At 42.9% G+C, this 13,573-nt stretch overlaps 1 protein-coding gene across 1 annotated transcript; it reads right to left on the bottom strand.

Annotated features, from left to right (window-relative positions):
* Positions 1–318: 318 nt before the first annotated feature.
* Positions 319–12,869, bottom strand: LOC144598896 (eukaryotic translation initiation factor 1A, X-chromosomal). Its single transcript, XM_078409466.1, has 7 exons — positions 12,713–12,869; positions 5,347–5,430; positions 3,929–4,032; positions 2,815–2,865; positions 1,678–1,759; positions 1,498–1,589; positions 319–584 (listed from the first exon to the last, which is right to left on the bottom strand). The coding sequence occupies exons 1-7, from the start codon at positions 12,726–12,728 to the stop codon at positions 579–581; spliced, it is 435 nt and encodes a 144-aa protein (XP_078265592.1). The 5' UTR covers positions 12,729–12,869; the 3' UTR covers positions 319–578.
* Positions 12,870–13,573: the final 704 nt, after the last annotated feature.

The following is a 13,573-nucleotide window of genomic DNA, read 5'->3' as shown; positions in this document are numbered from 1 at the left end:
ACGTTTGGAATTAAATCTGGTGTGTATCAGACTATTTAAAGAATGTTCCTCACCTCAGCACCTCCCTTGACAAATGTACTTGTGCAGGAATGATTTCGGATAGATTTAGAATTGCAATTCCTATTAAAAAGAATTGATGTAACCTAAATGATTGCTATTTTCCCTACACTTCATGATTTATTGATTGTGTAAGAAAATAGTATACACAATTGTTAATACTCAGGTCTCAGATAAACCATATTTCAAAGCAGCATTATAGAATACTGACAAAAAGAAAACTTATTTTATTACTCACCAATGACACAAAAACCAGATCCATGAGATTTGACATTTTATTGGAAAGGGTTGCATTTCCTAACAAACTCTTCACAACAAATCCTTTTATTCACTTTTGACGGAAGAATATAAATACACTAAAACATAGATTTTTCAACAAATTGCTGCAGAATGAATTTAAGATACATTAGGCATTAACAAGTCAATTCATCCACACAAAATGCTGATGCCAAATCCAAAAAAAGGAATTCGCTTCAAAAAGGAAGCTCGGTACAATGTTGGAATCCACATTCAATCCCAATTTAGATCTGTAAGAAAATATTAAGAGGTTATAAACCACTGGCCAATTTACACTACAGAAGCAAATATTACACACTGGTTGTCTTGTCAGTGATATACTTGCAGTGTTCAAAATAGGTTTGTTCCCAATCAACCAGTTTTAAGCAAGGTACAGGTGAGAATACCACTGAACAGCCCAACCTTTGATCTCATGAGGATATACTTGCCTCAGAAGTATACTGACATTCTTATTAGATCCACTAGTTTGATTTCTGGTACAAAGGGTTTTATTAATGACAAAAGCTTGGGTATGCAATAATTTGAATTTAGAATGAAAAATTACCTGACTTAAATAAGTAAGGAAAAATTACAGGGAATGTTTCCTCTTGTGATGTATCCAGAATTAGGAGGGCATACTTCCAGAATAAGGATTGCCAATCAAGAGCAGAAGAATTTCTTCTCATGCCATAGTGAAATTTTGGAATTCTTCATATCCATTCACACAAATTCTGGGTCTATGTGGAGTTGAGGGCAGGAAAGTGATTCTGAGGCAAGATTAGTTTGGTCTTGTTAAATGGTGACGCAAGGAACCATACATTTTATGCCTGCTCCTGGAAAGGAGGAAGCTTTTATAGGCCTCAATTTAACTTCTGCATGATTATTAAATTTATACCAACTTCTTCCAAAACATGGTAGCAAAAGTGAAATGCAACAAGGTAACATGCACAATGTGACCAAGACAGAATTTAAATGTTGCAAATGATCTGCTTGCAAACCACTAACTGTCCATTATATTATCAATTAAATGCAGGAAGAAAAAATTGCATGTTTCACCTTTTACATTCCAAGCGCATTTGGCTGCCACTGCAAACAGGGAGTAACTGACATCAAACAAGCTTCTTAAAAAATCTTAGCATTTATTCAGTGACAACTCGTACTCACATCATCAATGTCTTCATCATCATCCCCAATGTCATCAAACTGGATTTCATCATCATCACCAGGCCCAAAGGTATCAGTCTCATTGATTTTGGCTGAGATTAAAGGAAAAGATTGAAAAAAAGTAAATTTCTGTTTGAAATTTTAGATATGTGAGAATTTAATTATCAAAGTAGTCCGTACCATGTTCTGGAAGTTCACCATATGCTTTCAAACTTCTGGCCTCATCCGCATTGTATTTCAGGATGACATCAGCCTTGTTATCCTTTGGAGGTGGCAAGAAAATAATTTGTTTTCAACAAAATGTGGTATCACACAAGCAACTCAACAATTCAAGAACATTAACAGTTTCAGGCATAGCTAACCAAGCATCTTCAATTCCATTTTTATACACCTTGTGCAACAGCGAAGTAAGTTTCAAACCTGCTCTCTGCAAACTGCACACACACAGGTCACTTGGTGGAAAATGCAATACAAAAGGAGTTAATCATTCATTAATGATTCATTTTCATTGGTACCAGTTCACAAAGTGCATAACCATTACTCAAATTTCATCTATGGCTTCAGGAAAACTGCTCCAAGAGCCTACCTGCCTGTTGGATGCTGCTGGAACCAGGATTCAGCACCATTGCCTCTTACTGATCAGCAAAAGCAGGGAGCATTATTGGAAGGTAGGCCTTATCCTGGCATCCAAAGCATAACAAGGATTGCTGGAAATCTACCCAGTTATACCCTGTTGCAGAGAGGTTCATAAAAGTGGGAAAGTGACAGTACAAAACCAAAACGGGAGATACATGCTATCAGAAACACCATGCAAAATTAAGGTTCTCAGTGACCAGAAGGGGGAACTCGTGCACAAGAGCAGAGGTCAGAACAAGTTAAGCTCATTCACGAAAGGTGCAGGGTGGTTTTAAAAAAAAAAGCAGCTCCTCTTTACTAAAAATCATTATTAAAAGAATGAATATTAATTGGGATTTATACAGCTGCAGGATTTATGGCTCTTTTTCCTGAACCACTTAAATTAACTAAAGTTTTATGGGTATGTCTAATTTACTGACTTTTTCCTGTTACCCAAGTATCACCTTTCTTTATTCTTATAATGCAGAAGCATGTTCGACAACTTTGATGGTTTACAATCAGAGTAAATATCTTGAGCACACTGAACATCACTTACAACTAAAATTTCATTTATTCAGAAAGTCACAGTTAAACTTCTGATGAGATTCAAGACATGGCCCCAATACATTCAGTATATTCTATGTTAGTAAATACAATATTTTTTTCCTTAATAAGACTTCATAATAAGAGGGAAATTCTCACCTGGTAATCTCTCAGCCCAACCAATATAATGTCTGATGTATTTATCCAAACCTGAAACAAATTATAATGGAATCATTCCAGGATTTGGTTAATATTTTACATTCAAAATCCAGATGCATCCGCACTATCCAATAGGCATGCTTGATAAATAGCCATTTAACCATTCAAAATGCAAGAGCCTCTTAGCCACACATCAACCATATAATTCTAAAGTTAGCCTGCCTTTAACAGATGGATTTAATATTGGCTTGGAACTAATAGGTAGCAGTGTACTTGAATAAATGGGGAAAACAATTTACGGAATACATTTTAACATCACCAAGATGAACAGATGGTGATAAGTTCTAAGTACTGCAACGGTGTCATTACATACAGAACAAGAAGCACCCCCTCAAAAAAAAAGGAAAAATAAGTCAGTCCGAAATGCAAACAAGCCGAATCTTAAACGCACAATCCACTGGAATAAGAGTCAGCGTGTGCTTCTGAATGACAAAATAACCAGCTGAACCCAAATACAATAATGTGATTTATTAACTGTCCTATATTAGCCTTATAAAAAAGAGAATAATTTTGGGAGGAATCTTGACATTTTCATATCATATCATCATATATATACAGCCAGAAACAGGCCTTTTTCGGCCCTCCAAGTCCGTGCCGCCCAGTGATCCCTGTACATTAACACTATCCTACACCCACTAGGGACAATTTTTTTTTAACATTTACCCGCCAATTAACCTACATACCTGTACGTCTTTGGAGAGTGGGAGGAAACCGAAGATCTCGGAGAAAACCCACGCAGGTCACGGGGAGAACGTACAAACTCCTTACAGTGCAGCACCCGTAGTCAGGATCGAACCTGAGTCTCCGGCGCTGCATTCGCTGTAAAGCAGCAACTCTACCGCTGCGCTATCGTGCCGCCCAGAGGAGATTTTAAAAAAATTAATTTTGAAATTTCTTAAGTGTGAGATTGTAACTATGCCATAAAATAACAAGAGTGCAGAAGCTGCTTACGGGATTATGGATACATCTGTGACTTTTTAAATTGAATATTCAGCATAATTAAACGCACCACTACCTGACTGGGAATGGGGACTAAAATTCAAAAGGTCATCACCTTCTTTCTCAGCTTCCCTCGAATATGGCAAAGCCTCTTCGCACCATCAAAACACATGGCTTCCAAGCGCCCATTTCCCAGCATCTTAATCACCTGGGCATATTCTACAAATTAAAACAGATTGGAGACCATTCACTTTAATTAAACAATCATAGAACATTAACATATCAAACATCACATCCATCAAAAGTGAATGATTGAAGGTCAGTGTGGACATGGCAGACCAAAATATCTGTGCTGTGTGGCTCTAAAGATCTCTAATACTGCTTGAATAATGTTGGATCTTTTACATCCACCGAGGGAGTCAGAATTTTAATAGGGCATATATCTCTTGTCACAATGCCAAGCCGTACCAAGGTATGCCCACAAAAGTCCATATTAGAACACTAGTGGCCTAAATTAACAGTGACTCTGTTGCATTGCCAGATGGTACAGTGCGGCACTGATGCACTCCTCGGGTAATGCATGGCCACATAACCAACCAGACATTATTCCTCAGACTCTTCAGTGGAAGACTGCACTGAGGTCACATTGCAACTGGCCACATGATACAGAGGATAATGATTTAGAAACAAGAAGATCTATCCCATTTGATATTTGACTAACAAACACAATTCAATGACTTAGCTTATCCTCTGTTTATCAGTCAGTGGTGCAGAGTACACATGACTTTTCATTTAAAGCAAAGGTGCGGGTATAATAGTTTAACCTGGAATTCAATGTCCATTGTGGCACTGAAAATGTAATTGTTTGTTTTAACCTCATTGAAACATACAGAATAGTGAAAGGCTTGGATAGAGTGGATGTGGAGAGGATGTTTCCATTAGTGGGAGAGAACTGGAGGTCATAGCCTTAGAATTAGACCTTTTAGGAAAGAGATGAGAAATTTCTTGTCAGAGGATAGTGAATCTGTGGAATTCTTTGCCACAGAAGGCCATCAGGAGATATTTTTATGGCAGAGATAGATAGATTCTTGATTAGTACAGGTGTCAGAGGTTATGGGGAGAAGGCAGGAGAATGGGGTTAGGAGGGAGGGATAGATCAACCATGTTTGAATGGCGGAATAGACTTGATGGGCCAAATGGCCTAATTATACTATTCCTTATGACCTCTTATGTAAAATAAGTTAAATTAAAAGCTTAAATTTACCATTTGTTAAATTATATGCTCAGAATCTCAAGTAATTTTGATTTATCATCCAAAAAACAAGATGAACCAATTTTAATTCTGGGAACCAAGATCTTCAAAAATAACTTGAGTAAATCTGGCCTAAAACTGCGCAAGGCTAAATTATATTTTAAAAGATGGAACTACTAAATATTGAATTTAAAACCACTTTTCTCCACAGACGAAGAACAGGCACATTGCCTGAGCATTGCTGGATGTGGGAAGAGTAGGATGAAGTACATCACACTCACCTTGGCCATCCTCTTTGAAGACTAGCTCACGTTTCTCAGACTCATTTTCATTCTTACCACGTCTCCTGTTCTTACCTCCCTTACCTGGTTTGAATAAATAACACATCAGTCCATGCATAAGACATTCTGGCTTTACAACCATATGCCTGGCACTGCACACTCTCACTTAAAACAGACACAGCTAAAATTTATGATCCCTAATGTATTTTTAAGTCAAATTAAACCCATAGAGACTCTAAAATGTGATATTGGGACGGATCATGCTGGCAGCTCATTGATGGTTCTATGGTGTAACATCATTTAAGTGTAGTGTGCTCCAATGCATTCTGAACTTCTATTTCCAAATGCTGAAACACAGGATTGCAGGGCTTGCTAGATGTTAACACAGCAGCACATCTAACCTCCCAATTTGTAGCTGCACTTGGCAGTGTCCCCAGCCCTCCTGTAATTACTGAGCCAAGGAGCTGTATAAAGCCAGAAAGGCTCCCCCACAATACAGGGAGCAGAGAAGACAGTAGTGGTAGGAGGGGGTAGAGAAAGCGAGGGGTAGCCTTCCTAGAAAATTGCCTATAATATGATTTCCATCATCTGTGCTTGGTTCAAGAAATGAGAGTTGAAAAAAAGATTTACTCCACCTCCCCCTCTTTAGAAATTCTATAAACTGGATAGTGAGTTCTGTATGGGCAAATTTCTGTAACCTAAACAGCTGTAACAAAGGAGGATGGAGGGGTGGGGTGGTCACCTGTGTCTGTTTCTGTTAAATAACTTGCACAACACCACTTATTTGAATGGAGTCACCAATCTTCACTGAAAAGTCAAGTGGCTTGTTTCATTTTTAATTTATTTATAATTTTAATTATTTTACTCATTGAAATGATTTTGAAGAGAAATATTTAGATGTACGCAACTCCCTGCGTCATCAATTACCACATTTAGAAAAGGGCACCACAAAAAGTCAAAAGGCTGTAATACAGTGTGTAAACAGGCCCTTCGGCCCAACTTGCCCACGACAACCAACAAGTCCCAACTACTAGTCCCACTCGCCTGCATTTGGAACATATCCCTCTGAACCTATCCTAACAATGTATCTGTCAAAATGTTTCTTAAATGTTGTGATAGTACCTGCCTCAACCACCACCTCTGGCAGCTCGTTCCATATGCCTGCCACCCTTTGTGTAAAAAACAGTTGCTCCTCGGGGTCCTATTGACTCTTTCCCCCCTCACCTCTGTCCACAGGTTCTGGATTCCCCTACTCTGGGTAAAAGACGTGATGCATTTACCCTATCTATTCCTCTCATGATCTAACACACCTCGGTAAGATCACCCCACATCCTCCTGTTCTCCAAGGAATAAAGTTCAGACCTACTCCCTACAGCTTCGGCCCTTGAATCTGGCAACATCATCGTAAATATTCTCAGCACCCTTTCCAGCTTAACAACATCTTTCCTATAGAGAGACACAAAATGCTGGAGTAACTCAGCGGGACAGGCAGCATCTCTGGATAGAAGGAATGGGTGACATTTCGGGTCAAGACCCTTCTTCGACTGAGAGCCAGAGGAGAGGGATGGATTGAAACCATCCTCTGCTATTCTTACATTCTCTCTCACCATCTTTCCTATAACAGGGTGACCAAGACTGAACACAATACTCTAAATTTGGGTCACCAATGCCTTGTACAACTGTAACATGACCTTCCAACTTCTATACTATTCAACACTCTGACTGACGAAGGCCAATCTGCCGAAAGCCCTCTTCACCACCCTGTCGCCCTGTGACACCACTTTCAAGGAAGCATGAAAGGAGCTGTCAGGGAAGTTTACAGGTATGGCCATAATTTTGGTTGCCTATGGACTAGCTGCTGACTACCTGGCCTCTTCGAACTACTGCTGCCACAAGACCTCACGACATCGGGAGTCGCATGGCCTCCCGACTACAGGCATTCCATGAGGCGAGTACACAGCGTAGGAATAAGATGATGGATCAGATGAATGAATGGCTAAAGGGAGGGTGTAGAAGGGAGGGCTTTCATTTTTTTGGATCGTATATATTTCTGGGGTAATTGGAACTAGAATTGGTCCGACGTCCTTACTGGGAAGTTTTAAACAACTTTGGAAAGGGTATGTGACAGAGAGCAGACATACAGATGGTGGAAGAAGTTCAGTTAATATTGAAAACAGGTCAGATCATAACGCAGAAAAGATATGGGCATAGAAAGATGCTGGGGATTGGAATGCTAATTGGCATTTTAATGAAAGAAACTGAACTGCAAGGCAGATAAACATAGTATTGATCAGTGTGAGGAAATATGACATTGTTGCATCATTGAAACTTGGTTTCAATTGGAAGGAAGGACTTGGCAAACAAACCTTGCAGGGTATGGAGGTTTTGGATCTGATGGGGGCACGGGGGGGGGGGGGGGGTTCTGATAAAAGCAGGGAAGAAGCTGATCCCGTATCTGGTTGTACCAGTTTTGAAGATTTTGTATCTTCAGTCCGACGGGAAAAAGAATGACCGAGTGCAAGTGATCATATTGGCTGCTTTCCCGAGGCTGCGTGAAAAATAGCTGGGACTGTGATGTGATAAACTGGCTGAGCAAGGATCTCTTAAAATATTTCAAATGAAGCCAAATGGATACACCTGAGAAATCTACAAACCAGGGTAGGACCCTTAAAGTGAATAGAAGGTCCTGGGAAGTCACCTAGGAGCACAGATACATATTTCTCCGACATGGCATCCTGGGTAAATAGGGTGGCAAAGATGGCCTTCGGTACATTGGCATTCATCACAGGGTATAGAGCATACAAGTTGGGACATTATGTTATAGTTGTACAAGATGTTGGTGACGCCACATTTGGTGTACAGTAAACCCTAGTTATAATGGATCATAGCGGAGAGAAATGATGTCCGTTATTGCATTAATGATGTTCGCTATATGCGAATAAGGGATTATCATTCTATAAGTAGTCGAAACAAACTGCAGATGCTTGTTAATATACAAAAGGGCACAAATTGCTGAATTCGAGACCCTTCTTCAGACTCTCGGTCTGGAACGGGGCCTAGAAGCCAGGTAAGTTGCCAGCCCTGGAGGAGAGCGAGGATCGGCGAAGTCATTATTCGCAGCCTGCGGGCAGGTCAGGGTTGGCAGTGACGGCAGTCGGTCCGGCCTGGATGCAGCCGGGGAGACGTGTGGGCTTATGTCGGCTGTCCAGTCTGGCAGTGAAGGTCAGTAGGTGCGGTCTGGTAGCGGCCAGGAATGGCGTCCATAGCCCAGTCTGGCAGTGAAGGTCAGCAGCCTGGCCTGGAAGTGGTCGTGCAGGCTGGGGATGGTGTCGGCAGATATAACCAAAATCCATTATAAAGAAGTCCACAATAATGAGAGTTAACTGTATTGCATTCAGTTTTCATCATCCTGCTATAGGAAGAATGTCATTGCTATAAAAAGTATAGAGAAGATTTATGAGGATGTTGCCAGGATTCGAAGGCGAGTTATTGGGAAATGTTTGGCACTAGGACTTTATTCCGTGGAGCGTAGGAAGCTGTCGGGTGATCTTACAATTGCATAAAATCATGAAATGAATAGACAGTTTTTTTTAACCAAGGCTAGGGAATCAAGAAATTGAGGACATTGGTTTATGGTGAGGGTGAGGTGCTACAATAGCATTTAAAAGACACTTGGGCAGCTACATGGATAGGATACATAGGATCTATCTATCTAAGGTTGTTGAAAGAGGCAAGGGAGATTATGGGAGCCTTGATAAAGGTTCAGAAGGATACAGGCTGAACACAAGAAAATGGGACTAGCTTAGATGGGGCACCTTGGTCGCCATGGACAAGTTGGGTACAAGGGCCTGTTTCCATGCTGTATGATTCTATTAATTGGGATTGCCATTGCGTAAAAATATTTGATAAGAGGAACAACAGAATATCAGAAGTCAAGCGGGCCATTAGAAGGGCCAAAGGGGGCTATGAAATGGCTTTGGTGAGTCCGGTAAAATAAAATCCCAAGGCTTTTTATAACTTCATTAATAACATGAGTGTACCAGGGGAGAAGGTGGGTATCTGAGGAGGATAAAAGTAGACAATCCCCAGTGCCTGATGTGTCCCTGGGTCAAGTCAAGTCAATTTTATTTGTATAGCACATATTTAAAAAACCCACGTTGACCAAAGTGCTGCACATCAGTTCAGGTACTAAGAAACGAACATACAATGGCACAAACACATAACAGCACATACATAAACAGTTCACAGCGCCCCCTCAGAGGGCCTCAAACGCTAGGGAGTAGAAATAGGTTTTGAGCCTGGACTTAAAGGAGTCGATGGAGGGGGCAGTTCTGATGGGGAGAGGGATGCTGTTCCAGTCTAGGAGCTGCAACCACAAAAGCGCGGTCACCCCTGAGCTTAAGCCTAGACCGCGGGATAGCGAATAGCCCCAAATCGGCCTACCTGAGGCACCTGGAGATTGAGTGGTGGGTTAGAAGATTTTTGATAAGTTCTGTACCGTCCAACATTTTATGTCCTCAAGGCAATGCATGAGGCCGATTAAATTTGACCGGTTGTTGGGTTTCAGGGGGAGATAAAGCTGTGTGTCATCCGCATAGCAGTGGAAAGAAATGCCGTGCCTTTGAATGATTTGGCCGAGGGGGAGCATATAAAGAGAATGGGGCCTAAGAAGGAGCCTTGTGGAACCCCGCAGGAGGCTAGCTGGGGAAGAGGAATAATTGCCTATGTTGATGGAGAAACTCCTATTTTTGAGGTTGGAAACGAACCAGCTGAGGGCAGTGCCATCAACGTCAACCCCGTACGACGGTCAATAAGGATGATGTGGTCCACTGTATCGAATGCTGCACTGAGCTCGAGAAGGAGCAAGATTGCAGAGTCGGCAGTGTCGATGACGAGAAGCAGGTCATTGTGTACCTTCAACAGGGCAGACTCTGTGCTGTGGTGGGCCCTGAAACCTGACTGGAAACTTTCCAGGATGGTATTTTGATGTAGGTAAGGCAGTAATTGATTTAGAATTACCTTTTCAAGGACTTTTGACAGGAATGGCAGTTTGGAAATGGGTCTGTAGTTGCTAGGCAAGGTGGGGTCTAGGTTAGGTTTTTTCAGGAGGGGCTGGACCACCGCGTGCTTGAAACAGGTTGGAACAGTGCCAGTGGCCAGAGAACTGTTGATGATAGAGAGAATGCTGGGATCGGCTATTACAATGACATCCTTCAGAAGGGCAGTGGGTATGAGAGGCTAGGAGGGGAAATTGCTGGGGCCCAAATGGAGTTCTTTAAATTTCCTCTGGCCACACGATTGGAAGACAACAAAAGCAATACATTTATTCAAGAAGGGCAGCCAGAGTTTCACGTCAGCAGTAGAGAAATTATTCAAAAGATATCTCGACAGACAGGGTTCATCAGCACTTGGAAAGGCAGGGATTGATCTAGGATAATCAGTACTGAGTAATCAGAACCATAGAGAATAGTCTTTGTGGAAGGTTATTTGTCAGATTGGAGGTCTATGACTAGTGGTGTGCCTCAGGGATCAGTGTTGGGCCTATTGCTGCTTGTGGTTTATATCAACAATTTGGATGAGAATGTACAAGGCATGATTGCGTAAGGTAAGTTTGCGGATGACATTAAAGTGTGTTGCATTTTAGACAGGGAATATGGTTATCACAAATTACAGCAGGATCTCAAAATCAGTTGGGCAAGTGTGCTGAGGAATGGTTAATGGAGTTTAATGCAGATAAGTACAGACGTCTCCAAAGACGTACAGGTATGTAGGTTAATTGGCTGGGTAAATGTAAAAATTGTCCCTAGTGGGTGTAGGATAGTGTTAATGTGCGGGGATCGCTGGGCGGCACGGACTTGGAGGGCCGAAAAGGCCTGTTTCCGGCTGTATATATATGATATGATATGATAAGTGTGAGGTGTTGCATTTTGGGAAGTCAAACCTTCAGTGAATGGCAGATCTCTGGGGAGTGTTGTAGAGGAATCTAGCAATGCAGGCACATAGTTGTTTGAAAGTGGTGTTGCAGGTAGATTGGGTGATCAAGAAGGCTTTTGCCTTCATTAATCATGGTATCGAGTATAGAAGTTGGGACGTTAGGTCACAATTGCACAAGGCATTGGTAAGGCCACATTTGAAGTGACGTGTTCAGTTTTGGTCATCCTGCTGCAGGGAAAATGTTAAGCTAGAAAAAGTGCAGAGATCATCAAGAGAATAGATAGGGTAGAAGATGAACAGAATGTTTTACCTCAAGTAGGGGAACCAAGAACCAGGGGTCATAGGTTTAAGGTGAGAGGGAAAAGATTTAATAGGAACTTGAGGTGCACAGAGGGGATAGTTGAGGCAGGCACTATAACTTAAAATACATTTGGACAGATATGGATGGGAAAGGTTTAGAAGAAAATAGAACACAGGCATGCAATACTAGTAGAGATGGAACATCTTGATCAGATGGGACATCTTGATCAGTTGGTCCAAAGGACCTGTTTCCATGCTGTTGGACTTATGGCGAAGTATTCATTAAATGGCAGAGACAAAAGCAGTAAGAGTCTCTAAGCGCATTCCCACCGTATTTTTATTTCAGTACGCAAATATTCTAATAAAAGCCAGCATACCTACCATTTGCTTATCTTCTTTGCTTATTGCACTTCCTTTAAATGTTTAAAGCCACAGGGAATACTCACATCGTATTTTCAACCTATGTGCAAAATTCTACACCGATGACGTTTCTCCTAATCTATCATTTTACTTCGGACCTGAAGCAAATCCGGTCTGTTGCAGCATTTGTCTTCGTGTCCTCCTACCTGCCCCAGCATCCAGTCTCCGCACTCGGCAGACCTTCAACCCACGCTCTACCGTTATTTGCAGCCGGACATTTCGATGAACATCGAGGCCGGGCCGGGCCCACTGCGTACTCTCTACGCAGATCAGTCTGAATGAAGGGTCTCAACCCGAAACGTCACCCATTCCTTCTCTCCAGAGATCCTGCCTGTCCCGCTGAGTTACCCCGACATTTTGTGTCTACCTCGATTTAAACCAGCATCTGCAGTTATTTCCTGCACTCTCTACACAGAGGTGGGATGGGCTACTCTGGGCCGGGGCGAGGCAGGTCGAGTGGGCTCCGCTGGACCAGGGTGATTTACGCTAGGCCCGGGCGGGTCTGGACCAGATGGGATGGGCTACGCTAGGCCGGTCGGCCGCACTGCGTTGTGAAGCCGGCGGGCCTCGCCTTGCCCGGGTCCGCACGTGTTGACGGGAGGGCGGCTGGGCCTCCGCCTCACCGGGCCGCCGACAATTGCACTGCGGTACAGAATGGTCGCGCTCGCGCTCCCGCGGGGGCCGGGCTGGCAGCCGTCGCGGCCGCTCTCACCTTTATTCTTGGGCATGGCTCCGGCTCCGGGCCTCTGACTGCGCGCTCACTCCGGCCTCTGCGACCCCCGCACTGCGCACGCGCCGCCGCAAGAAAACTTCATTGAAAGCTGCTCCTGAACCGCGGAGGGGTCGATCACGTGACCAACGCGGCGCCGCGTGTGACGTCAAGTCACGTGGCCACTGCGGCGACAATGCGGCGATAATTGTATCTCGTGGGCGGCACTTCCCGGAGAGCCAGAGTAACAACCTCAGGCTGCTGCTGCCGCCGCCGCCGCCGCCGCCTTCCACCCACCCACCGCGGGTTTGGCCAAGGAGGTGCACAGCGCTGCCCTTCACAATCATACATAGCTCCGCCTGCAATGAATTGCAAAAATAACGCAGAAGGCCAGTCAGCATTTGTGGAGAAAGAAACAGAATTAACATTTCAGGTTCTATACACCATAAGGATGTGGGGGCTATCTAAAGATCGTAAGTGATAGTAGAATTAGGCCATTCGGACCATCAAGTCTACTCCGCCATTCAATCATGACTGATCTACTAATAGAAAAATAGGTGCAGGAGTAGGCTATTCAGCCTTTCGAGCCAGCACCTCCAATATGATCATGGCTGATCATCTAAAATCAGTACCCCGTTCCTGCTTTTTCCCCATATCCCTTGATTCCTTTAGCCCTATGAGCTAAATCTAACTCTTTCTTGAAAACATCCAGTGAATACACGAGTTCGGTGTCTCCACCGTGCATGCGCAGTACTAAACATTCTCGCCTGCTGAGTATACAGACCTGCGTTTCATCTGTATTTTCTAGTTTTGCTTCTTCGAGGTAAGAAAATACTGCTTTATTAATTAGGTGTATTTATGGTT

Source organism: Rhinoraja longicauda, chromosome 12 (genome assembly GCF_053455715.1).
Source record: "Rhinoraja longicauda isolate Sanriku21f chromosome 12, sRhiLon1.1, whole genome shotgun sequence".
NCBI lineage: Eukaryota > Metazoa > Chordata > Chondrichthyes > Rajiformes > Arhynchobatidae > Rhinoraja > Rhinoraja longicauda.
Note: the sequence above shows the minus strand (reverse complement) of the source record. Positions and strands in the feature narration are given on the sequence as shown.